This window comes from Ambystoma mexicanum, chromosome 5q, assembly GCF_040938575.1.
Source record: "Ambystoma mexicanum isolate Mex_15411 chromosome 5q, UKY_AmexF1_1, whole genome shotgun sequence".
In the NCBI taxonomy this organism is placed as follows: Eukaryota; Metazoa; Chordata; class Amphibia; order Caudata; family Ambystomatidae; genus Ambystoma; species Ambystoma mexicanum.
In genome coordinates this window covers 493,103,525-493,128,415 of record NC_090933.1, presented here as the reverse complement: position 1 = coordinate 493,128,415, position 24,891 = coordinate 493,103,525, and the positions used below count along the sequence as shown (strand labels likewise).

Sequence of the window (24,891 nt, the reverse complement as noted above, 5' to 3'; positions counted from 1 at the left end):
CTTCCCTGACTGGCTGTACTTCTATGCTGCTGCAAGAACAGAGTGCCAGGGGTCGAGAAAACCGTAGTCTAGTGCAACGTCTGAAATCTCACCAGAAGCTCCAGGAGCCTCCTAAGGACACTCCAGAAGCAGGACAACCAGAGCTCGAGTCCCCTCACCAGAGCGCAGGACCCAAGGAGTGAAAGAAGCCAAACGGTATACGAGATCCGCGGTGGTGCTGTTTGCTAAGCGCTGAAAACGTGAAGTGCCACTGAACTGAAAAGAGCCCATAGCTGGCAATGACCTCCAAACTACTGCAGCAGGAGCACTCCAGACATCCTCCCTCTTGTCCCCCACGATTGAGGCCCAGGAACACAGGGTCTGCACCGCTTTAACAGGACAGAATACAGCTGTTCCACTTCTTCAAACCAGAGGTACTGTTTAGGATTGGGGTACTTACCTCATTGTCTTTTTAGCTGTACTCTTCTCAGTTGAGAATTGCATTGGCTTACCTTTAGAGTTCATTCCAACTCTCATTTCACAGGTTTAACAGCTTGTGACCCTACAAGTGATTTTTTGTACAATCTCTCTACCTTTGTGCAAGACTTTGATTCTAAGAAGTGCCTAGGCTCCATAGACTGTTTCAAATTGACCTTGGCTGCCCTGACTCCCTGCATACTCTTCTAGCCCCTTGACTTTGATATTGCTGTCCCTCATATGTGGCAACTTGTTTTAGACTGTTATTGCTGGGAAAGGCTTGTCTAGATTTAATTGGAAGATGTAAGGGTCCTCACATATATTGAGAACCTGTTTAACCTTTTTCCTTCCTTAAACCTTTCCTTTCTGCAACCACAGAATCTGCAAAGTATACACTAGTATGATAGATAAATGCCATTACTGTCCTTATGATTGAAGTCATCTCAGGGTGTAGGAATTGTGTAAAAAGCATATCCAAAGATTATCCACCAACTTGCTCTGATTCGGACAGTAGTGGAAAAACCCAGCTCGTCTCCCACACGCTCTTTCCCAGCACGCCTTATCAATGCACCTGCACATATCCGACTCCCCTCTCGGCTCGTCCTTGAGTGAACAATGCGAAAACTGTCCTCCATAATAAGCTCATCTGCTTCACACTAAAATATTGCAACCGCTGTAGAAGATGTCTGCCTTCTAACCTAGCTCACAGAAACGTAGACTTTCATTGCGGTTTGGAAGTGAATGTCCAAAATGGCCGCACACCAGCGCCATGCCGTATATCTCATTTTCACACACGCACTACAATCCACCCTTTGGACAATCAACTACCATATCCCAATGAAACAAATGACGGTTTCTGAAACCGACGGAACATCCCAACTCAATAGAATGGGAATGGTAATTTAAATCAAAACAGCACATCCCTTCAACAGCATTGCAACTAAAATTATGCTTGATATGATATGGCATTTATAACGTGCCTATACACAAGTGTTTAAAGGCGCGACGAGGCAAGGGAGGGGGAACAGAGGGTAGACAGACAACGATCTTACTAGGCCAGGTGTCATTCAAATTGCACAAGTGCGGGGGGGGGGGGGGGGTGGGTGGAGGGGAGTGCCGTACATGGGAATAATAAATAAGATAAATAAAAGAGCGGCCAGCTGGTGGCAGTGCAGGATGAGTGCAGACATACGTGCTGGTGGGGGGGCTGTAGGGATACAGAAAACAGTCCCCAGGTGCAGGGGTTGCCAGGAAGGCAGTGCAGGCGTGCAACTGGCAGGGCTAGGGCCCGAGATCAGATGGGTGGCCAGGTAACCAGTGCAGTCTCAGTATCAGCCAAGACTTCAGCAGGGGGTAGGGGGAGAGAAAGCAGAAGCAAAGAGGTAAGGTGCTTCCGGAACCGGAGATGGTTCTAGAGTTTCAGGGAGGCAGGGAGGCTGTTCCAGAGGGAGGCCCCAGCCGAAGAGAGAGAGATCTACCACCAACTTGTTGCATGGAGAAGCGACTGACCATGAGGGAGTTAGAGGCGGATGAGCGAAGAGCTCGAGAGGGAAGATATTTAGGAAGAGAAAGTTGAAGGTATTGAGGCCCCAGGCCCCACCAGGCCTTGTGGGCAATGCAGAGTGTTTTGAACTTAATCCTCGCAGCCACTGGGAGCCAGTGTAGAGATTTCAGTCCTGGAGAGATACGATCTCTGCGCTTGAGGCCAAGGACAAGTCCCGCAGTTCTGTTCTGGATGAGTTGCAGAGGGAGTAGAGTAGAAGCAGGCAGATATAGAAAGAGGCTGTTGCAATAGTCCAGCCTAGAGAGAACCAGAGCTCTGGAGACAGTGAGCTTCTGGGGGGGAGGAAAGGAAGAATACCTCCGACGAGGTGCAGCTGTTAGTGTGACTTCATAGAGATGTGAGGAAAGAAAGTGTGGAGTCGAAGATGACCCAGAGGTTTTTAGCCTTGCAGGTGGGAGCAGGAAGAGGACCAAGAGAGGCCGGCCAGAGAGCTACAGGAAAGGAGGTAGTGGGTGTGCAGATGAGGCGAATCTCAGTCTTACTGGCATTAAGGCAGAGGCCATTGTTGGCACACCACTCTTGAATAGCAGACAGACAGTCAGAGATGAGGGACGGAGAAGAGGTGGCCGAAGGTAGCCTGACAATTAGCCGAGTGTCATCCGCATAGCACTGAAAGTTGGGGTAGAGAGCTGCAATGCGGTGGGCAAGGAGTGCCAGGTATTGGTTCAACAGCCAGTGAGAGAGGTTAGACCCCTGGGAGACACCACAGGTAGAGAAGAAGATAGAGAGGAAGGACCCAAGTTGGACCTGGGCGGGTCGGTCAGAGAGGAAGGAAGTCAGCCACGCCAGGGCCTGACCAGTGATACCAAGGTTATCACAGTGACAATTTAGCAGGATGGCATGGTAGACAGTGACAGTTCAAAAACAAATAATCAATAGCAGTCCTGTTCTGCAAAATAGCTTTCCTAATATTTCTGCTCTAAAAGCAGCTCAGTCAAAGCTTGAGAGGTCTCATTAAGCCCCTTCACCAATACGCAAGCTAACCTAATCAAGAATTTATAACCACCAGCCGCCAACCCCCAAACACCCAACAAAGAAAATGCAAGCGATAAAACCTCAGTTTCAGACACATTAGAATCACAATCCGGCAACATGCCAAAATGATGAGACTGCCTAGCTTGATGAATCGCAGGCTGAAAAGGAAACATTAAACCGAGCTGCATCAATGCACAAGGCCCGCCAGAAATATTTGCAGGAATATCTGTGTAGGTAAAATTACCACAGGAAAACAGCCAACCCATTGGAGGTTTAACATGCCTAAAATGGCTGGCAGCTCCAAAAGTAAAATTACAAAACATAGTATTACATACATCAGTACATACAACTTTAGGAAGTTCACATATATATCTCTAAAATCCATTGCACCCTTCTCATCCGTCAGGTCCAATTGCTGACATTTGCCAATGTGCGGAGGATCACAAGTCATGCAACAGACATCAGCAGGAGCAATGTGATAAGTGACAATACGTGTCATATTCCTCCACATGCGATCAGTATCGGAACAAAATCTACAGCACTCAAACAGAAAAAGAAGTTCTTACATCAGAGTCCTCTACCAGAGTATCACTATGCAATACTCTGAAAACGTGTCATAGCCCAGGTGCCGGCGTCGGTACGGCCACAAGATACGTCGAAATCAAGTTTGAAGCATCAAGAACAGCCAGGAAAAAGTGAGAGATGTTCAAAACCCAACAGGCCAGAAAAACCCACATATTCTCTGGTTCTGGCATCATGGTCACGTCAAGGCTGGCAGTCGTCATCCAGATCATCGGAGTCAGCCGGACAACGGAGACATTCGCCACATCTTTTCGCATGTCTCCGGACGCTACCGAACGGACTCCACACAAATCCACAAGTGAAACCATTTTATCTGATGAGCCAAAACCTTTGTCTCCTGTCTCCTTGTCATCAGTGTGGGTGGCTACCCCTTTTTCACCATGGATAACTGTACAGGGACGATAATTAGCTGTACCACTCGATCCCCTTTATGGATTGCCAACATTTTCTCTCCACTATTGATAATCTGCATCCACAATCCCTCCGACTACCTGGATCACTCAAGGCTAACCCAGTTTTAAGGGCAATTAATTAGATGTGTTCCGATGGAATTTGCACTCCAATTCCTGTGTCAATAACACGAATTCCTCTTGGTTGAAGCTGGATCTCCTCCATAGCATACAAGTCCACCCCTGCAGACTCAGGTGTGCTCGATAACATTCGCATTAATGCATTTTAACCACTTGCAATTGGTCTGTTATTCAACACTTGCGCTGCATTCAAAATGCGCTCCCGCCACCCTTTCAGGTTACCATCACTAGTCTTTTGCAATTGTTCTTGACACCCTTCTGACAAATTAGCTTTCCTTAAAAATGTGACCCATTGTCACTTTGAATTTGTAAAGGTACACCATAGTACACAGTCACTTGATCTAACAATTTAATGGTATGTAACTGCGTAGCATTTTTGCATGGTAATACCATCAAGTATCCTAAATACGTGTCTACAATTGTACACACGTATGGACATCCTCTATTAATTGGCATCAGACCGATGTAATCGATTTGCCAAATTTGTAGCAGGTCGTTTACCTCGTTTCAATGTGCCCTGAAGCACATATGGGATGGATCTCCGTTTCTGATGCTGGCACACTGGACATTGCAAAATCAGTGTTTTCACTACTTCTAAAGAAAACTAATTCCTCGATCTTGTGCCCACTTGATAGTAGCCTTTTCCCCACTTGCAAATCCCTTCCAGACCATCTTCCTGAGACCTTGCATCCATAGCTGAAATTTTGGCATGTTCATCTGCAACAGAATTGAACCAACGTTCCAATGAGTCTGTCGAAAAATAAGCATCCACATAATACACAGTGCAACAACACTTCTGCGATATTCTGCCACAGTTCTTTTCCACATAACTCTTTTGCATGTATTTTCCACCCATTCTTTTGCCATCTCGGTAGCCAAACTAGCTGATTAGCTACGGACCACGAGTCAGAGTACACATAACAATGACCAGGTGCTTCTTGCTTCAATGCCTGATAAACCGCATACAATTCTGCAAACTGTAGTTGTCAGAATCTTCTTTGTTTTGAAATTGTACGACACTGCCTTCCAGTATCGCTCAGTACCCACATATTTAGCTGATGAACCATCAGTGAACCACGGCTGTTCGGTTTGTTCATTCGTCAAATTTCTATAAGGGATTCCCCATTTCACACTAGACTCACAAATTTCAGTCACGTTTGGTCGTTGCAAATCAACTAGTGGAACCCCAGCCACTATCTCATGCAACTTCGCAATTACACCCTTCCCTGTTTTGGCACGATCTTGAATGTACCATTTCCATTTAAAAATGCTAGCCTCTCTACGCCTGTCCTATTCAATGTGTTTTAGGGGAGCTCAGTACCCACTGCATGATCGGAATTTCTGGTCGGATCAATACATCATGACCCACAGTCATTTGCTCTGTATCCACAAGAGCCCGCAACTGCTTTTCAAAGGGCGTGTATCTGTCACCAGACTTGGGTAACTTATGACTCCAAAATCCTAAAGGGACGCGCTTCCTGTCCTGTTTTTGCCATAAATTCCAATTGGCATAATTCTCATGTACAGACACATTCAACTCAACTTCACCTGCTCTTAATGGCCATCAGTCAAGCATTTTTTGAATCTTATCTTTCGCCAGCTGAAAGGCTTTTTCTTGCTCCTCACCCCATTAAAAGTCACATTTCTTTCATGTCACTTTGTAGAGGTACTAGAATTTGCCCTAAATGTGGTATATCTTGTCTCCAGAGCCCAAACAACCCTATAAACTGTTCAGCTTGTTTCTTACTCACAGGTGAAGTGAATTCAAGAATCTTTTGTTTGGCCTTCAGCACCATTTCACAATGCCCATTATGCCACTGAATGCCCAGAAAAATGACAGCCTCCGCTGGACCCTGAGTTTCAGTCCCATTAATTTCCCATCCTCCTTTTCTCAATCCCATAATGATTACATCTAGGTGTGTTCACACGCTGTGCTCAACCTTTCCCTGAATTAGTATGTCATCAATATAGTGTGAAAACTGTACATCGAGTTTGCACGGTATCTTATCCAAATGCTCTGCCAACAGCCGGGGACAAATAGTCAGACTGTGCATGTATCCCGGGGGCAGACTTTGAAACGTATACTGTCTCCCATTCCAAGAAAATGCAAATTGCACTTGACACTCGTCAACAATCGGCAAAGTGAAGAAGGCATTTGCTAAATCTATCATTGCGTACCAAGTGCCTTCACATTTCTGCACATTCTCGGAATGTGATATTGCTTCATCGACAAATGTTTTGTGGCCAAAGGAAACTGCACTGGACGCATCTTCAATTTCCCCACAATAACGGGGGTACATGTCAATGCACTTACTCCAACTGATACGTATTACCTCCCAGTCCTAGAGTCAATCCCTCCGGAATATCAAAGCCAATAATATATTCAGGTATGGGAACAATCAACACTTGATATTTACTCCTTTTCAAATTACCAATTTTCATATCAACTGTTTGGACTGCCGGTATCTCTTTCCCTCTCAGTCCAGTTATGGTATAATATAAACCATTAACCCTCGAAGGATTACCATGGATCAATGAGGCTTCCGCCCCGGAATCAGAGCTGGAACCTCTTGTGCATTTCCCAATTGGAAAAATAATTTCCACATGAGGCAGTTTGTCTACCTTAATCTGGGCAGACGCTACCGGAGTTTGACAACAATCCTATTCGTATTTTTAATGCGTGTATTTCGTCTGTCTCCAACATTGCACTGACCACTTTTCGCAAATCAGCATAGGTCGGCTGATACGGTAGCGCCGTTTCCATGTACTCGTCATCCACCTCCTCTTCAGGTGGTGCGAAGTGGACTTATACCCCTCTCGCTTATTCAGCATCTGCCTTCTCGCCTGTTTGTACCGCTCTTTCCCTCCAAGAACTCGCTTTTTATAGAGCTGGTACATTTCCTGGGTTTCAATCCCGTCAAGGTCTTCTTTTGGCACTCCATCTTTTAATAGCGCCAACAACATGTATTTTCTCGTCACACAAGATTCTCTGTCGGATCTCTTTCCATGAGTCTGCTTGTCACTACACCCCTCTCTCTTCCACTCTATTCCTTTCCCTCAGGTCTGATAACTATCCGATAGCATCGACTACTTCATCTGTTAATTTACCCTTCATCCCCACCAGCAAAGTCACAATTACATTTTTATAAGCTGGTGGAGCAGTTTGAATTATTGTATTTCAGGCCAAAAGCGATAATGCCACCACACCCATATGTTCAGGAACATCAATACTGATTGCTTTCTTCATAGCATGCTCCCCGAGTCTTTGGATTGCCTCTCCCAGCATATACCACCTCTTCTCATCGCTAGGCCAGTCTTACGTACATCCTTGAGCCGCTAACTGTAACAAGTACACTTGCGACACTCTTCCCCTGGGAATCAGGAGGCGGCCAAGCATGTAATACCTCCTGAATATGGGTTTCATGAGACAATGGCAGGAACCTTGGAGAATCGGTTGGATCCACACCAGAAGGCATGCCGCACCTCCCATCAAATAACCTGACCATCCAAGATAAGACTCACCAGCCCTCTGTTTCAACTGATAAATGATTTCCCCAACCTCTTGCTGAGAGTAATAGTCCAATGTTGTCAAATCCACCAGACCACCTCCAGGATTATTCGAATGTGGCCCAGCTCGTCTACGTGTAACCAGTTTAACCATCACTTCCTTCCCATCAGGCTCCGGTTTAGACGGTATCGCCGAAACCACTCTCTGAACTAGTGCTATCAAATAAATCCCTGTCCTGTTGCTCGGGATCGCAATCAGCCCCTGCAGAAGCAATTACTGTTGCCACTTTGCAGGTATTCCCTCTCCCCTCTCCTTTTTCGATATTTGTATCGGGCAATTCTTACAGCAGCTCTTTCGGCCACTGCCTGATATTTGTCTGCCTTATCATGATACAATTTCATCTTAAGTTGCTACATTAGCGCAATCTGTTTCTCAGCAGCCAACTCTTTTTCCAACCTCAAGACATTCGCCTGCAATTCTACATTCTGTTGTTGCATCTTTCCGAATGCATTAAACAAAATGAAATCTCTTCTGCCCAAAGCTGAGCACTCCTTTCCCTTCTCTACGAGTACCTGTTGCAAACAAGCCGACACCTCGGCCGGACTCGCCTCCCCTATTCTCGTATCCCAGGTCTCACTCAAACCTGCACCACATGACCAAGTCTGTGCAAGTTTGTCATATGGACTCTTTGTCCACTCTGGAATCATCACTTCAGGATAATCTCCGCCTGCAGACCTTACCTTTTTCCTAAATAAGGAACGCATGATACAATGGATTTTTCAAGTCCCCTGTTAGGCAAGATTGTATGTAGTAACCCTGCGGGAGACTACACCAGCCCTGTCCTCTTGGCAATAGGTAACCCAACCTTTGGTACAGGCCTGTACTACACAAGTTGGTAGTGTGGCTGAGCAGCCAGACTTATCTCAAGAGGGGTCAATGTGAGCTGTACGGTGGTAACAGAGATCCACAGTAACATGTATTCAAATAACACTTATACTCAAGGTTTTCTTAAATTAATAAATAATTATTTTAATCAGTCAGTTTTAAAATAAGCCTTTTTTAGAAGGGAGCAATATGCAACACTTAAACACACTTCAAGAATACACTCCTTCAGTTCAGTTAAGTAAGTAGCTCCCCTTTGGGATGGCACACATACACTTCCTACCCCCTCAGGTGACTTCAATAGTTAGGACACTGTGGACATTAATATATCACTTTGGACTAAACAAATAATAAAAAATAAAAATATATCACTTTTCACACTTACTGAAGTTATGGCAAAAAGGAAAAGGTTGGGGAAGGAAACAAAGGTTAACACGTTTCTCAGACAGGTTAGCACTTTTCAATCCCCCAATGAAATATAGGTTAACCCTTTCCCAGCTACACAAGTAAGGTATGTATGACTTTTTGGAGGGACAGGTCAACACAAAGTCAGAGGGTCAGAAGAGTTTTCAGGGAGCCAGGACAGCCTATGTCAATTGAGCAAAGTCTAGGGGAGCTGAGGCACTTCTTGTAGATTAGCACAATAGTCTTGCACAATGTTAAAGAGAGTTTTGTTGTAAACAAAATCACTGTTTGGCCACGAAAGGCACCGCTGCAAGCAACTCTGCAAAAGGCAGCCACTGCCAAGTCTCAACTGAGAGCAAACAAGCTACACACAACAAGAAGTACCCCTAGTTTACAATACCTCGAGTCTGAAGGAAAGGTTCCAGGTGGCTTCTGTTCCCGTTATAGCTCCTGCAGATCCTGTTCCTGGGCATCAGTCTTGCAGACAAGAGGGAGAATGTCTGGGGACTCCTGCACTACTGTTTGAAGGTCATGGCAGCAATGGGCACACTTCAGATCAGCAGAACTTCACGGTTTCAGCTTCTCGCAAATAGCACCACCGCAGTCCTTGGACACCTTGTGGACTTTCCTTACTTCTGGGGTCCATCACTCTGTTGAGGTGGCTCAGGCTTGGTTAGTCCAGCTTCGAGGGTGTCCGGAAGATCTTCCTGGAGCTCGGGTCCGGCTTAGGCGTGCACTCGATTCTGGGGTTCCTGTCCCCTGCCACTCGGTGCCTGCAGCAGCAATGAAGTACAGCCAGCAAAGAGATGAGTTCCAGTAGAGTTTGTCTTGGGGCTGATTGGTCCCACCAACCCAAGAGGAGAAGTCGTCATTGCAGGGCTTCTCTAGCTTTAGCAATGTAGCAGGGCTTCACCGGGCAAGCCAACGGTCTCAGAGGTTACAGCAAGCTGCTTCTTCAGTTTCTTCTTCGGTTCCTTTGTCCAGTGGTCGACTATGCCTTCCTTGCAAAAGACCTCACATTTTATACAAGTTTCTCCCATTCATTCACAGCCTGTCACTCACACAGCAGGGTGGCTGTCCTCCAAGCACAGCCAGCCAATCACCTTTGGGTGCATTCCTGTAACTAAGGCGACCAAGCACAGGGGGTTTCGGGGACCCTCCCTCGCTTCCTGCCCTGCCAGACATGCTGGAGCCAGAGGTGGGCTTCAGCAGTGAACCCCGCCAAAGAAAGCAAAAAAAAGGGACCAAACCTGGTTTGGCGCACAGAGTAAATCTCACGAAGGACTTTTCCAACAAGAAATAACAAAATGGGCACCCATGGGTGCAATATACTGCAGCTGCAAATGTAGCCAGTGGTAAGAACACAATTGTAGGAAAAAGTAAACCACTGCCACCAACCATTAATTGTAGAAAGGGTAACAAACATGTTACATGAGAAGGTAGACAAAGGGGATCTGCCGCTGCCTCGAGATCTTCTTTAGCCTCTCTGAAAGCATTGTGAGGATTGGCCTTCTGTTGAACCCAGGATGAACTTTGACCCTGGTTGTATCCCGACCCACCTTTGAAAATGTTGGCCCCTGAAGCAACGAAAATTATAGCCTCCCATTTGACCTGAAGGTTTTTTGGTAAGCTGGCCTAGAGATTTTAGAGTGTAGTACTCTTTCTTCGCAGTTTTGAGTGCATCCCCTACGGCCTTGCTGAACAGAACATTTGGCTCTATCGGCATGTTTAGAAGAGTTGCTTGTGTTTCCAGCTTAAAACCCGACTGGCGAGGCCATGAATGGCGCTTGATAAGTGTGCCCTCAGCAATAATTCCCCCCACATTATCAGCTGCATCTAAATTGTTCTTCAGACTGCAGTTCTAAACAGCTTTCCCTTCCGTGAGGGCGAGGGAGAGTTGGGATTTCAATGGCTCTGGGGCTGAGGCCATTATTGCGGCCATTTCATCCCACTTTTGGCAGTTGTAGCTGGCCAGCAAGGGGGTGGTGTTGGCAATCCTCGCCTGATATGCTGCCGAGGTGGTGACTTTCCTACCGAAAGTGTATATTTTTTTGATTTCCTTGTCCGGGGTGCCTCTGATGGGAGAGGTGTTTGCGCCCTTTTCCTAGTGGTGGTAACGACCAATGAGTCTGGTTTTAATTGACCCCTGATGTAGAGTGGGTGTGAGGGGGCTGGTCGGAATTTTTTTCAATGCAGGGGTTTACTGCCCACGTTAGGTTGGGGGTTACCAGAGATGGTTGTATTCGCCTTTGCACAGATTGTAATAAGTGGAGGAATGGTCTTGCTGCTTTCTTTTCACCCAATATGGCTTCGAAAAAATTATTTGTCTACTTGTGTTTCATGAGTCTCAATTTTAAGAGTTCAGCTGCCTTTAGAAGCAGGTCATTGAATGGGATCTGGTTATCCACCAGGTGAGTCTGCCACCAGCGGGTGTGCATGGTCTAGTGACGGTATGATATAAACGTCTTTCTCGACGTCATAATAGTGGTCCCCCTGATCCTCTGAATCCAAATATGCTCCAGTCTCCTGGAAGCCTTGGTTGGGGTCATAGTGTTCAAGCTGGCCTGGGTCGTGCTGAGGGGTTGCTGCTTGTAGGGGGTCTGCCCGGGCTGTTTTGGCAGGGAGTTGTGATGATGAGGCCCCACTAGCGGGTGGTGTGTGCTGGAGGTTTTCTAGAACCAGAGGGTGGCTGTCGAAAAAAGTTGGCTAGAGAGGACATGCATCTCATGACCCTGTCTATTACTGTCATACTACGATGAACTTGGGACAGTGGAAGGTGTGAGAGGTAGTGGTAGTTCAGGTGTAGGCTGCCTCTTGTGGTTCGTAACCTCTGCTATTGTTCCCTCCCCTTGGGTAACCGTCTCCTTCTCCCTATCGGATTTGAGCGTCTTCGATGTGTGGTGTTTCAAAGACCGCCCCTTCAGAAGTGTTTCTGGGACATGCTTTTTCACAAGATGAGACAATTTCGAGCTCTGGGGGGAATTTTACTGATTACGATGTGTCTGTCGACTGCCGCTTCTCGGTGAGTGAATGGGCCGGAGCAGTGTCTTTCAGTTTTCGGCAGTAGTTTTGGACACAGCGTCCACATTAGACTTTGCTCAACTTCGGGGCCTGTCCGGGGTAATCACAATTGTGTTCCCGTTCCCCTGACAGGAGAGGGAACTGGTGAACCTTCCGCTTGATGCTGCGTGTGGCCTTGTAGTCGGTGTTGACATCAACTTATGGCCTTGGGTTGTGTGCTTAGCATGGGGAAGCTTGTCTGTGCTGGAGTCGCCAGGCATCGTCCTCGTAACAGACCCGCCGGCCTGTCTGGTGGGGTCGGTGGCTCGCACATGGGAACCTGATGGCTACCTTTCGCCGTCGTCACTGAAGACGCTGATGCTGCCGTCACTGGCCTGCATGGCGTGGTGGGTCCAGCGCTTTGTTTTGCTGCCCTTAAAAGTTGTGGGCTTAAAGAGCTTGAAAGCTTTGCAGTGGCCCTCGTTGTGGTCCCTTGGAAGACAGAGGTTGCACACCCGGTGCAAGTCCTTCCAGGGAAATTTTCTATTACATGTAGGACATGTGTATTTTCCATTTCAAATTGGAAGGGCCGCTTGGCAAATAAAGTGGGAAGGGAAAATATGCATTCTCTTGGTTTAGCCACGATATGTACCACGACTCACTCACCCTACTGTGAGGACCGAGGCCTGGAGCAGCCTTCTGAGGCCGTGTGGAGGTTCGTCGAGGCAAGTTCTGCCACCAACGAAGATAGTCCTCGAAGCCGTTGCCAAAGTTGTTGTGGGGAAACAGCCAAGACAGGACAGAAAGAGTAACTAGCTCTAATTTTTGATAATAAATGGTGTTAGCCTGAAAGAAACTCCGCTTTCAGCATCCGACAATGATGGTGGAAAAAAACAATCTGAGGGACCACGACGCGTGAAGGACCATGGGTACAGTGGACGTCACACTAGGCATAGTATTACTGGCATGCCCTGTCGACGTCCCTGTTCGAGTTTCCAAAACAACTAATACTCCGCAGCATCCACTAGATGTCGGTCATAAGCCTCAGAAATATTTATACGCGCACTTACATGCACACACGCACTTAGAGAAAATACATTTTCTTACCTTTAATCTGTTGGTCCAGGAGCAAGGCATTCAGGAACTGCAGCAGCCAGAAATGCTTGTTCCCGTCAGAGGATCTGCAGGACTCCGTGCCATGGGGTAAAAGGGAGCCACATTACTTTAAAATAAAATTGTTTCTTTTTGAAGTCACTCTGACTTCATAAAGAAATTATTTCCATTAAAGGACCGAACCGGAACAGAATGGACAGCCTTTAACCTTGAAATCTGCTTAGCAACAGGACAGATTGGCAGAGTGTGCATAGGGGGACAAGACAATCACCAACTTTGTTTCAGGCAGTTCACTCACACACTGACCCACAGTCGTTGACGGACTACTGTCGAAAAGCATTTCCTAAAATGGCAATTTCAGAACTGAAGAGAAAGGAAGATGGCCAACAAGAACCATAGTAATTCTTAGCCATCCAGTGCAGCAGGCACCTGGTAAGGAATTTACAGCCTGTTTGGGGCTCTTTTGGAGGGTTTTACCTGTTTTATAGTGTGATTTACAATGCGTTTTTGTGCTGATTGCTTGTAGAAGGCACTGCCTTTGTGGGTGTAGCTTTTTTTTGTTCAGCCTTTTTTCCCCCCATTTCATCTTCATAGCAATTGGCCGAGGCTCCCTCTGCCGCCTCCGCCCTCCATTTCCTTTCTCCGCCCATCTGCCGACCCCATCCCTGATGGGGCCATCCATCTCCACAAAGTATTCTTTGAAGTGAGCCCCAGGGTAGCCTTGCCAGGGCAGCCGGCTAAGGGCCAGAGGCAAAAGGGCAGCTCCCCTTTGGGCAGCTCCCATTCCCCGTTTGCCCCTGTTCGCCCATGGACACCTGACAGAACATCCCACAGACAACCAGGTAAGGTGGTACGGGCGTGGATTACAGCCATTACTATGCTCTGGTAAAACCCTTCCGCTCTCACATTACAACCTCCTACTCATTCATTGTGTTGATCTGCACTTTGCTCTTGTATTATAATATATTTCACTTAGCATAATTGTGAGAGTAGGTCCATGTTTTGAACTTGGAGGAGCACCAGAGACAACCAATGTACTACATTCAGAATTGTGCAGATTAGTCCTTTGTGTTGCATTTACAAGAATTGGGAAGGGTATCCTTATAACAACTCAGAAGTATTGTGAAGGTAACCAAGGTTCTTCATTGAGAGTAGCCAGTGTCATAACCACTCCCATTCCTCTCCAACTTCGGCCATCAGCCATCCAAACTGCACACAAAACACTCATCCAACACAACAAACATTTGCTCTATCACTCCAGATACAACCAGTGCGTGCACACAATCAATCCCCCCTAGAAATCAGACTCGCACAAGAATGCCAGTTTCTCCTGGTTCCGCAAGCTTCAACAGAAGAGCACAACTTCTATCCTATCCCTCTTCCCTCACACTAACTCACCCAGCCCTCTTTCTTGCAGAACCACATGAGCAACTGGCCACTATGCCAATCAACGTTGTGCGGTACAAAACAACTTAACATAACACAGTGAGCAGAAACTTTGGATATCCAATGCTCAAAAAGGGATCATGTAACAAAAAAACATGCACAGCTGTGTAATGGGTGGGGGCCTGGGGGCGCCACAAGCCGGTTTAGTGCACATCACTAATCAACTGTGATGTTACTTAAAGAAAGAAAACAGGGAGACACTGTCTGTGCAGCATTCCATTCAAGTTGGCTTTGCTAAAATGTGAAAGCAATGATGAAAAATAACCACATCGATTTCCATGCATTGGCAGCCAGGGGGAATGACCAACAACCCACAATCGAATGAGTTAAGCAGACGAGTGGCTCAAAAAGGACCGTCTCGCCCCAAAAAATCTGCTAGCAATAGACAAAAAAAAAATCACAGATGCCGGGGAACTCCAGTGATGTCAATGCAGGGAAGGTGCAAAAAGAAAAATTTCCCAAACTTTGCCAAATGTAAATACTTCCTTATTACAAGGTGAAATACAAAGTTGGAAATCCACCTATTTTTAACCCCAGCACTGGTGCAAATAAACCATTTTTTTCAAAGCTTGTTTCTTGTACATAAGGTAAGCAAAAGTGCTTCAATTCAATGTTGCAAAAATGCTGGTCATGGGGACATTAGTAGGGAGTGAAAAAGTGGCCATCCCGTATACCCACCTGCTTTCCCCATGTAATCCATAAAGTGGTTAGTATTTACTATTTTGTGCATAAAAATAAGGGGTGGGTAAAAAAACACTACTGTACAAAATCCTTTTGTGCCTTAAAAATAAGGCTGTACATTGATAGTAAAGATATTCCCGAAGGACTTTCTGGGTATCGAGAGCAGTTGTATACCTGTGTTGGATAAGGTGAAGACCCTGGGATGTCTCTTTAGAAGCCTCCCATGGAGCTGAAGCACAGGTGGAAGGGGCTGTAAAGAGATCACAGTACCGATTGACTGCGCAAAGGCACATTCAACCATTTTTGACACACAAGAATAGTGAAACCTTGGTTAGGGGCATCACCATGCCCAGAATAGACTATTGTAATGCTTTACTGATTGTGTCAGCAAAGATTGCATCCTCAAGCTCCAGGTGATTCAAAACAAGGTAGTGTTAGGCAAGAATTGATGAAGTAACCCTGAGGGAAAACTATACCAGTCTTGTCCTCTTGGTATTAGGTAACCTATCTATTGGTATAGGTCTGTACTACACAATCTGGTAGAGTGACTGAGCAGCCAGACCTATCTCAAGAGGGGTAAATGTGAGCTGTAGAGCTGTAACATCGAACTCCACACATACAAGTATTCAAATAACACTTACACTCAAGGTTTTCTAGTCAGTTTTAAATAAGCACTCTTGTCAAAGGGCAATGTGCAAAAATAAAAATACACTCCAAAATAGTTTCTCAGAATCAGGTCAAGCAAGTAGATACTCTTTAGAGATGCTTCATACACATTTCCTACACCCGGAGGTTACCTCACCAACTAGGACAGTATTGGCATTTATATATCACTTTTTGTACTTGGTAAATTCTGAGGTTGGTAAAAAGGAAAAGGTTAGAGGAATAAAAAAAGGTTAACAGGTTCTCAGAGCATGTGAGCACTTTAAATCTTCCAATGAAGTCTAGATAAAACCTTGCTCAGCAAATATTAGTTAAAATACAATGTATCACATATGAGGGACAGTTAGAATCAAAGTCAATGGACTAGAAGAGTCTGCAGGGAGCCAGGACAGCCAAAGTCACTTTGGAGAAAATGTGGAGCTTAGGCACTTCTTGGACAACAAACGTCTTGCACAAAGTTAGAGTTTGTTGTATAAAATCACTGTTGGGCCACAAGCTGTTACACTTGTGAAATGTTAGAGCTGAGATCAACTCTAGGAAGCAGCTACTGCAAGTCCCCACTGAGAAAAGCAAGCTATAGACAAAGAGGCAAGTACCCCCTCAGTCAGAACAGTACCATAGCTTAGAAGAAGAGGATCCAGATGGCTTCTGTCCTGGTTGCAGTGTTGCAGCTCCTGTGTTCCAGCGCCTCAGTCGATGGGACAGGAGGGGGAGGACGTCTGGAGGACTCCTGCACAGCAGTTCGGAGGTCGGCGGCAGCTACTGGGTCTTTTCAGATCAGCGGCACTTCGTGGTTTGAGCTACTGGCAAATAGCACCACAACGGATCTTGGACACTGGATGGGCTTCCTTCACTCTTCGAGCCCAGCACTGGTGACTTCAGCTTGGGTTGTCCTGCTTCGGGAGGATCTTCAGGATCTTCCTGGAGCTCAGGTCCCGCTTACAGACGTTGCACTCTACTACAGATTTCTCAACCACTGGCACTCGGTTCCAGCAGCAGCAAAGAAGTACAGCCAGTTGGGGGAAGGTCTTCCAGCAAAGATGGTCTTGGGTTTAGTTGGTCCCACCAAACCAAGGGAAGAAGTTGTCCTTTACAGAGCTTCTCTTGTCGATTAGGAAAAGCAGTTTCAGCACAGCAGCAGGGCTTCACAGGGCAGTTCAATGGTCCAGGAGGATGCAGCAAGCTTCTCTTCACGATTCATTCGTGTTAGGGAGTATTCTCAGACATGTGCTAATTCCCTGCACCTTAGAGACCCCCAGCAACTTTGCTGGATTTTGAGGACTTGATTCTTTTTACCTGGAGAGAGTGAGACCCTTTCTCCCACTCTCTCGTGTATTTTATTGTGATTTTTGAACTCTTGTTTCTTTTGGTTATGGAGCCTGACAAACGCCATAGGCATCATCTTTTACATTGTGTCACACAGCACCTTCAGTGCAGTGGCGCAGGGAAGTCTTCCAGATTTCCCAAAGGTTTAAATACCTTCTCTGGGATAAACTGTATCCCAGAGCAGTAAAGTGAAATTGACTTTACTTATATTTCTAACTGTCTAGACCCAGCACACACTATCTTCCAATAGGGTGCTGGAGGGGTTACCTAGTATCCCCTTTGTCTAGCTTCTCATGTAACATTTTTATGTTACTCTTTCCTCACTGAATGGCTGGTTGCAGTGGTTTACTTTTAACTACTGGGGTGTGCATTTACAGCAGGCTGCGTTCGCAGTAAAGAACCCAAGGGTGCCATTTGGGTCAAAATGGCCCTGGTCTTTTTTTGCAATTTCTTTGTGGGAAGGTCCTTTTTTAGATTTACTCTGTGCCCAAACCAAGTTTGGTCCCATTGTTAGCTTTGCCTTTGGCGGGATTCACAAGTGAAGGCCGCCTCTGGCTCCAGGGTGTCTGGGGTGGCCAGGAAGTGAGGGAGGTGCCCGAAACCCCCTGTGCTTAGTCTTCTAGGAGACACAAATGCACTCTGTGATAATTGGCCGGCACACAATCTGGTGTTCCTCTCCCTGGCTATTCGGTTTCCAGCAGCAACTCTGAGAAAATTCAACCAGCTCCGAGATGGGTGTCCAGGTGGCTTACTTTGGAGTTGATTGGTTCCATCAACTCAAAGGGAGAAGTCGTCCTTGCAGGGGCTTCTCTGTCGATACGAACTTGGCAACTTGGCACTGCAGCAGGGCTTCACCGGGCAACGCAACGGTCCAGGAGTTGCAGCAGGCATCCTCTTCAAGCTCTGCTTCGGTTCCTTCGTCCAGTGGTCGACTCTGCCTCCCAAAGCCAAAAGACTCGCCTTGTATTCTGTTTTCTCCCATTCAATTCCAGCCTAGCTGTCACTCACCCAGCAGGGTGGCTGTCCTTGCAGGACAGTCAGACAGCCAATCACCACAGAGTGCTTTTGGGTCTCCTAGGAGACTAAGCACAGGGAGTTTCGGGCACCTCCCTCACTTCCTGCCTACACCAGACACTCTGGAGCCAGAGGCTGGTTTCACTCAGAAACCTCACCAAAGGCAAAATGAATAAAGAGACCAAACCTGGTTTTGCGCTCAGAGTAAATCTCTAGAAGGACCCTTCCACAAAGATATGCTGAAAAACAAAGACCGGGACCATTTTGTCAAAGATTGCTCTGGGCCATTTTGAAAAAAATGGAGCTGCGAACATCCGTGGTAAATGCAAACCATGGTAGTTCGGAACAAAACCACTGCCACCAGCCATTCTGTGAGGAAAGGGTAACATAAAAATGTTACATGAGCATTTAGACACAGGAGATACCAAGTAACCCCTCCAGCACTCTATTTTAAGATAGGGTGTGCTGGGTCTAGCAAATACAATGCTAAGTAAAGTTAATTTCACTTTACTGCTCTGAGAAACAGTTTATCCCAGAGAAGGTATTTAAAACTTGGCAAATCTAAATGACTTCCCTGTGCCACTGCACTGAAGGTGCTGTGCGACAATGTAAATGATGATGCCATAACCAAAAGAAACACAGATGTAAAATTCACATTAAAATACGAGAGAGTGGGAAAAAGGGCCTCACTCTCTCCAGGTTAAAAAAAAAAATCAAGTCCTCAAAATCCAAAAGTTACTGGGGGTCTCTAAGGTGGAGGGAATTAGCACATTAGTGAGAATTCTCCCCAATGCTCAGCCACACTACCAACCTGTGTAGTACAGACTTATATCAAAGGTTGGGTTCCTATAGCCAGGAGGTCAGAGTTGTTGCAGTGCATCCAAAGGGTACTGCATACAATCTTGCCTAACACTTTGTCTGATGTTTCTTGCAGTGGTCGACTCAGTCTTCAGTCCAAGAAGCCTTGCCCTTTATGCAGGTTTCTCGCATTCATGCACAGCCTAGCTGTCACTCACAGAGCTGAGTGGCTGTCCTGCAAGGACATCCAGCCAATCAGAACTGGGTGCATTCAGGTAACCAAGGGGACTAAGGACAGGGAAGTTTCGGGCACCTGCCAGACACTGGAGGCAGAGGCCTGCTTCAGTACTGAAGCCCGCCAAAGGTAAAACAAACAAAGGGCTTAAACCTGCTTTGGCGCGCAGAGTAAAGACCAAAAAAGATCTCACAAACAAGAAATGGTGAAAAAAAGACAACCAGGACATTTTGACACAATGGTCACCTGCTGTACTGCAGCTGAGGATTCAGCCTGCAGTAAAAACGCACAATGGTAGGAAAATAAAACAACTGCCACCAGCCATTTAAAGATGTGAGGGTAACATAAAAAATGTTATACGTAAGTAGGAAAAAGGGGCTACCAAGTAACCCCCATCAGCACACCACATAAGATGGGGTGTGCTGGACCTACATAGGAAAAGGGTAAGTAAAGTCAATTTCACTTTACTATTCTTGGGAACTGTAGTTCACGCAAGAAAAAGGTATTTAAACCTTAAGAGAAATTTAAAGGTTTTCTCTGCGACACTGCACTTAGGGTGCTGTGTGTAACCATACAAAAACTAGATGCCTATGGAGTTTGTGAGACTCCAAAAACAAATGAAAATACAGAGTCCAAACCAGATCAAAATACATGAGAGTGAGAAAAAGGTCTCACTTATTCCAGGTTAGAAGAAATTACAAGTTCCAAAGGCCAGAAAAAGAGCTGGGGGTCTCTAAGGTTGAAGGAAATTAGCACAGAAATTAGAATTCTAACTTAACAGGCAGAAAGGATTGCCTGTAGTGTTCAGAGAAGAGAGCACATCTCTGGCGAGAAGAAAGAATTACACGTACAAGTGCGTGTATGGAAATGCGCCATCTTACCTCAAACAGTCTTGAACTATATGAACCATGCAGATTTCTGCGCTCAAGTAACACCAAACACCTAGTTAACCCTAGAGTTAAACGAGCAAAGAGGGAATGAGCTGTCCTTTCCGGTTCAAGAGTCTCCGGTCTGGAAAATGTTGGCCATAGACCTGTGCCATGAAAAACACCTGCTGATCTTCCAAAAACACCAAACAACTCATTTGAGTAATGGGCTTTCTGTGAATTGATCATGCGTCATGTCCAGTTCTTTGAAATGTCCTTCTGTTAATGTGCGCCCTGATGCCTGCGGGCTATGGCGCGTGATAAAGAAATAAAACACATTTATTTTTAAATTACCACTCATGGTCTTCTAAGAAATCCACGACCCTTTAGCTGCAGCATTTAAAGTTGAGTTTTGACTTAAAAATCTTAATGCACAATAAAAAAAAAAAAGGGGATGCTAAATTACATTGCAGGTGGCCGTGAGATACTATAGCAATAACCCCCTTGTTTGAAGGATTATAGGGCTGGTGATGACCCAGTATGATGACAAAGCCAGGCGTGCTTGCTAGTCATTTCCCAGCGCTCTCTTTGGGGTGCAAATAGCTTTGAGCTTTCTTTTTAAAAGGAAACATGCTGAGCATGATGCATGTGCTCAATTTCTTGTAAAGAAAATACAAAGATGGCTGACTCAATAGAAAAGGGAGCAAGTCTCATCTGTTCCCCTAGCTGGCAGGTTGGTGAATGGGAGAAGAGCTGAGGGGCATGCATGTAAGTGAGAAGGGGTGGATGGGGAATTCTGTAGGGCCCGAGTGGAAAGGATGGCTTGAGGAATTTTTGGACACTCAGGTGAGGCGCTTCAATGGCCGAGAGGATGTGGGTGGATGCTGGTGCATTCTGCCCCCATTCCCAGCAATCTAATTGGCCAAATCCTCTCACCCAGGGACGAATAAGGAATCTACAAAACACAGCAGCTAAATTAAACCCAAATAAATTGGATTGTCATTTGTTACAATTAATAATTTCATAATATGTCCATTGATAAAATCATTCACTAATACAAACTCAAATTGTAAAAGGCACTCTTACCTGACATTTTTAGCAATTCCTCCAGTGTCTCCATCCATTGCTGGATATTTTCCAATAACTTGATATCTTGTAGTGCTGCTCTTGTTTTCACTTACAGAAAAAGACCTTCTTTTGGGCTTGAAAACTGGGCCTTCCGACACATTTTTTACCTTTACTTTGATTGGAACTGATTTTGAAGTTGAACTGGCACCACCACCACCACCACCCCCGCCGCCACCACCACCACCACCAGCTCCCCCGCCACCACCACCGCTGCTGCTAGTAATCGAGCTATGATAAGCTGCCTTATTAGACACAACAACATTCAAATCCATCGTTTGCAATTCCTCAAAATCTATTTCCTAGGGAGAAAAAAAGATGGAAAGGACCATCAGAATACAATGGTAGAAACATTTCCAATTGGTACACTTATGAACAGATGCCTCTATTTTAAACAAAGCTATTAAAACTGAATTACATACAAGAAGAAAGTACATGTTAACAATACAAACAACTGTCAGTATCTATGTATATAGGTCTGACACACTGCAGTGCTTGATTCATGCTTTAAATAAAAACAAAATGAATGCGTACCCTACTAAAATGGTTACAATTATTTTGAAAAATCATTCACTGACTAGGTATATTATAAATGCGCCTTACTAATTTATACTACAATTGGTTAAAGCATTTGCATCAGTGTTGTAAAAGAACATTTCTAAGGTAAGTAATAACTTTTGTAACTGTTCACTCTCAGATTTACAGTTACCAACCAACTTCTTCTGCAAGTAACATTTAAACATGTATTTTCTTTTCTAGGCAAAAGGCCTCAACCTTAGAAGTCTTTCCCTTATTCTTGGAGAATGAGTGTTAAGTGGCAGAGGGGGGGGGGGGTCACTAGGGTCTAGTGTGCAACAAGGAGGTCAGGATAGGTTCTTAAGTAGCAAAAATCAGTGTTCCTAAGGAAGACTGTTAGAACAAGTTTACTTTAGAGTTAGTTGAGGGTCCAGGGGCTTCACAGAAGACACCCTAGGAGGATTCAAGCAGGGGCCTGGGTGCACTGGACGAGGGGAGTGTCAATCACAGAAAACACCCCAAAACTACACAGGAATCGCAAGAGACTTAGGGCAAGTAAATACCTAAGCCAGCACAGTACCTCAGCACAGAAGATGATTTTGCAGCAGGAGGACTTCAGGATCTGCAGTCAGAAACCTGGTCGTTGAATTCCTTCATCAAGAAGATAGGACACTGGAAGGACTTTTGCAGCAAGGATCACAGGGAAGGCTCTAGGCAAGGTTCTAGGCAAGGTTTCCTCGCGGTTGGATGTGGTTCTGTGGATTTGGCACCTTTTCAGGAAAACAGAATATTGCTGGTCTGATTCTCGTCGTTTGCAAGAAGGTCCAGCACTCTGGTGAGGGGAGTTTTTGGAATGGCATTGTGCCTCTGGAGATCCAGCAGGAAGTCCACAAAGTTGCAGCGAGATTCGCAATTCAGAAAGACTGTGCTATGGCTCAAGGTGCTATGGTATAGCCAGACCCACCAGAAATGCATACACTAACCGAGTCACAGTTCCCAAGACACATACGCTCGTGCCGGTGGCTCCCGCTTCCTGTTCATTGCCACTACTTATTGAAACTCCCTACGGCCCCACCTCAGATGTACAGACTCACACCTAGCTTTCCACAAAGCTATCAAAACAATGCTGTTTGTTTGATACGGCATCTCGCATGCCGCGCAGCTTTCCTGCGTGCCAAGTGTAACTGTATCTGCTACATGTAACATCAATAATGTGACTTTAGCCTCAGCGAAACTGTGATACGCGCACTATAACCTGGAGCGATGTATCTTCCATGTAAGTAAGACACATTTTTATAACAGCGCCTCAATGACTCTAGGCTGCTAGTGCACTTTATAAATAAAAATAAAAAAATCTAGCGGTATTGCAGCCCCGCAAGGTTGCAACACAGAGGGGGGTGGCTTAAAATGCAGGTGTTCTTGAGTCTAGTGCGTCTCGCTGGCTCGGGAGCGTCATTTTTGGAGTCCCCAAGTAGATTGGAAGGAAGGGCTACAGCAGGCTACGGTTACGCAGCAGGCTCTCCGGTCGCTCGAAATCTATTCAGCTGCAAGTTCTTCATCTTCCTCTTCGGTTTTGGTTCCAGTGGTCGACTACCTCTTCAGCTTCCAGGTTCAGACTTTTATGCAGGAACCCAGCAAATAAAACAGCCTGGCAACATTCAAGCCTGGGGGGCTGGCAATCCTTTTAGGACAGCCATCCTCCCAGTTGGAACTGTAATCTTGCACTCAGGCTGGAAGACCAAGGCTGCAGAGTTTTGGACTCCTCCCTCGCTTCCTGCCTTCACAGACACTCGAGCCTGGACGGCAAGTCTACAGTTCTCCCGCCAAAGATAAAAAATCACACAAAGGAAAGTCCTACCCTGGATGTCAGGGTAAGGAACAAGAAAGGACAAGGAACACTGAAATATTGAACAAAGAAGACAGGGGCCATTTTGGTAAAATGAGCACCAATGGGTGCCTTTACTGGGGCTGTGCAAACAGACCGCAGTAAAGTTGCACCGAATTAATAAAAAGGTTCACTACAACCAGCAATTAAAGGCAAGTTTGTCCTTGTAACTTAAATGTTACATTACAAATGAGAAAGGGGATACTCAGCATCTCCTCAGCACTCCACATAAGGTGGTGGGGAGGGGTGGGGGTGTACTGGTCTCACCCAATAAAATGTAAAAAGGGATCCAAAGACCAAAGATCCTTTCTACCCTTGTGAACTGTAGTTCTCACAAGGTTAACCAGAGAAAGTTTAAAAGGGGAGCCCCTAGGGCAACCCAGCAACAATAGGCACTTACTGACAAAAATGTGTAAAAGAGGATAACTTTTAAAAGACAGTATGGTGAGTCGCAAAAATGACAACCATAAAAAGAGTAACATTCTGTGAGTGTGGAAAAAGGTTCCCATTCACAGAGGTATAAGACAAAATAATCCACCATGTTAGGCAAGATTTGGAGCAGTACCCTTTGCCTGCACTACAACAACATTGTCCTCCTGGCCATAGGAACCCAACCTTTGGTATAAGTCTGTACTACACAGGTTGGCAGTGTGGCTGAGCAGCCAGGCCTATCTCAAGAGGGGTCAATGTGAGCAATAGGGTGGTTACACAGTGATTCACAGTGACAAGTATCCAAATAAACACTTACACTCAAGATTTCTGATTAAACAAATATTAATTTTACAGTCAGTTTGAATAAGCCTTCTTCAGAGGGGGCAATATATTAGCAACACACATATACACTCCAAAATACACACTCTTAGCTTCTCGAGATCAGAGCAAAACTGAAAAACATGTCAAAGAAAAGGGTGATAGAATCGAACAAGAGATCCCACAATTATTCTGAAGCACGTAAGTACTTTTGAACCCCCAATGCAAAAGTAGAGTTACCCGTTCCTGGAAGGAAAGGTAAAAGCCAATATCAGAGGAAAGAAGAGTTATTCAGGGAGCCAGGCCAGCCAATGTCAATTGAGCAAAAGTATAGGTGAGCTCAAGCACTTCTTGTAGGTGAATAAAAAGTATTGCACAATGTTTTAGAAGTCGTTGTAGAAAAAGTTGAATCAATGTAGGGCCACAAGCTGGGAAGCTTGTGAGAGGTAGAAGATGCCAGCAACTCTACAGAAGTAACCAAGACAAGTCTCAAATGAGATCATGCAATGCTACAACAAGAGATAAGTTCTCTTAGACTGTACAGTACCTTTGGTTAGAAGAAATTGTTCCA

General features: G+C 45.6%; 1 protein-coding gene across 1 annotated transcript in view; it reads right to left on the bottom strand.

The window, feature by feature from the left end:
• The window catches only part of LOC138497459 (desmoglein-2-like), a 289,004-nt gene that overhangs the window by 95,126 nt on the left and 168,987 nt on the right, over positions 1 to 24,891 (bottom strand). Inside the window, exon 9 of the mRNA XM_069620959.1 lies at positions 21,131 to 21,471. Within this exon, the coding sequence (XP_069477060.1) occupies positions 21,131 to 21,471 (341 nt within the window). The remainder of the gene's footprint in view (positions 1 to 21,130; positions 21,472 to 24,891) is intronic.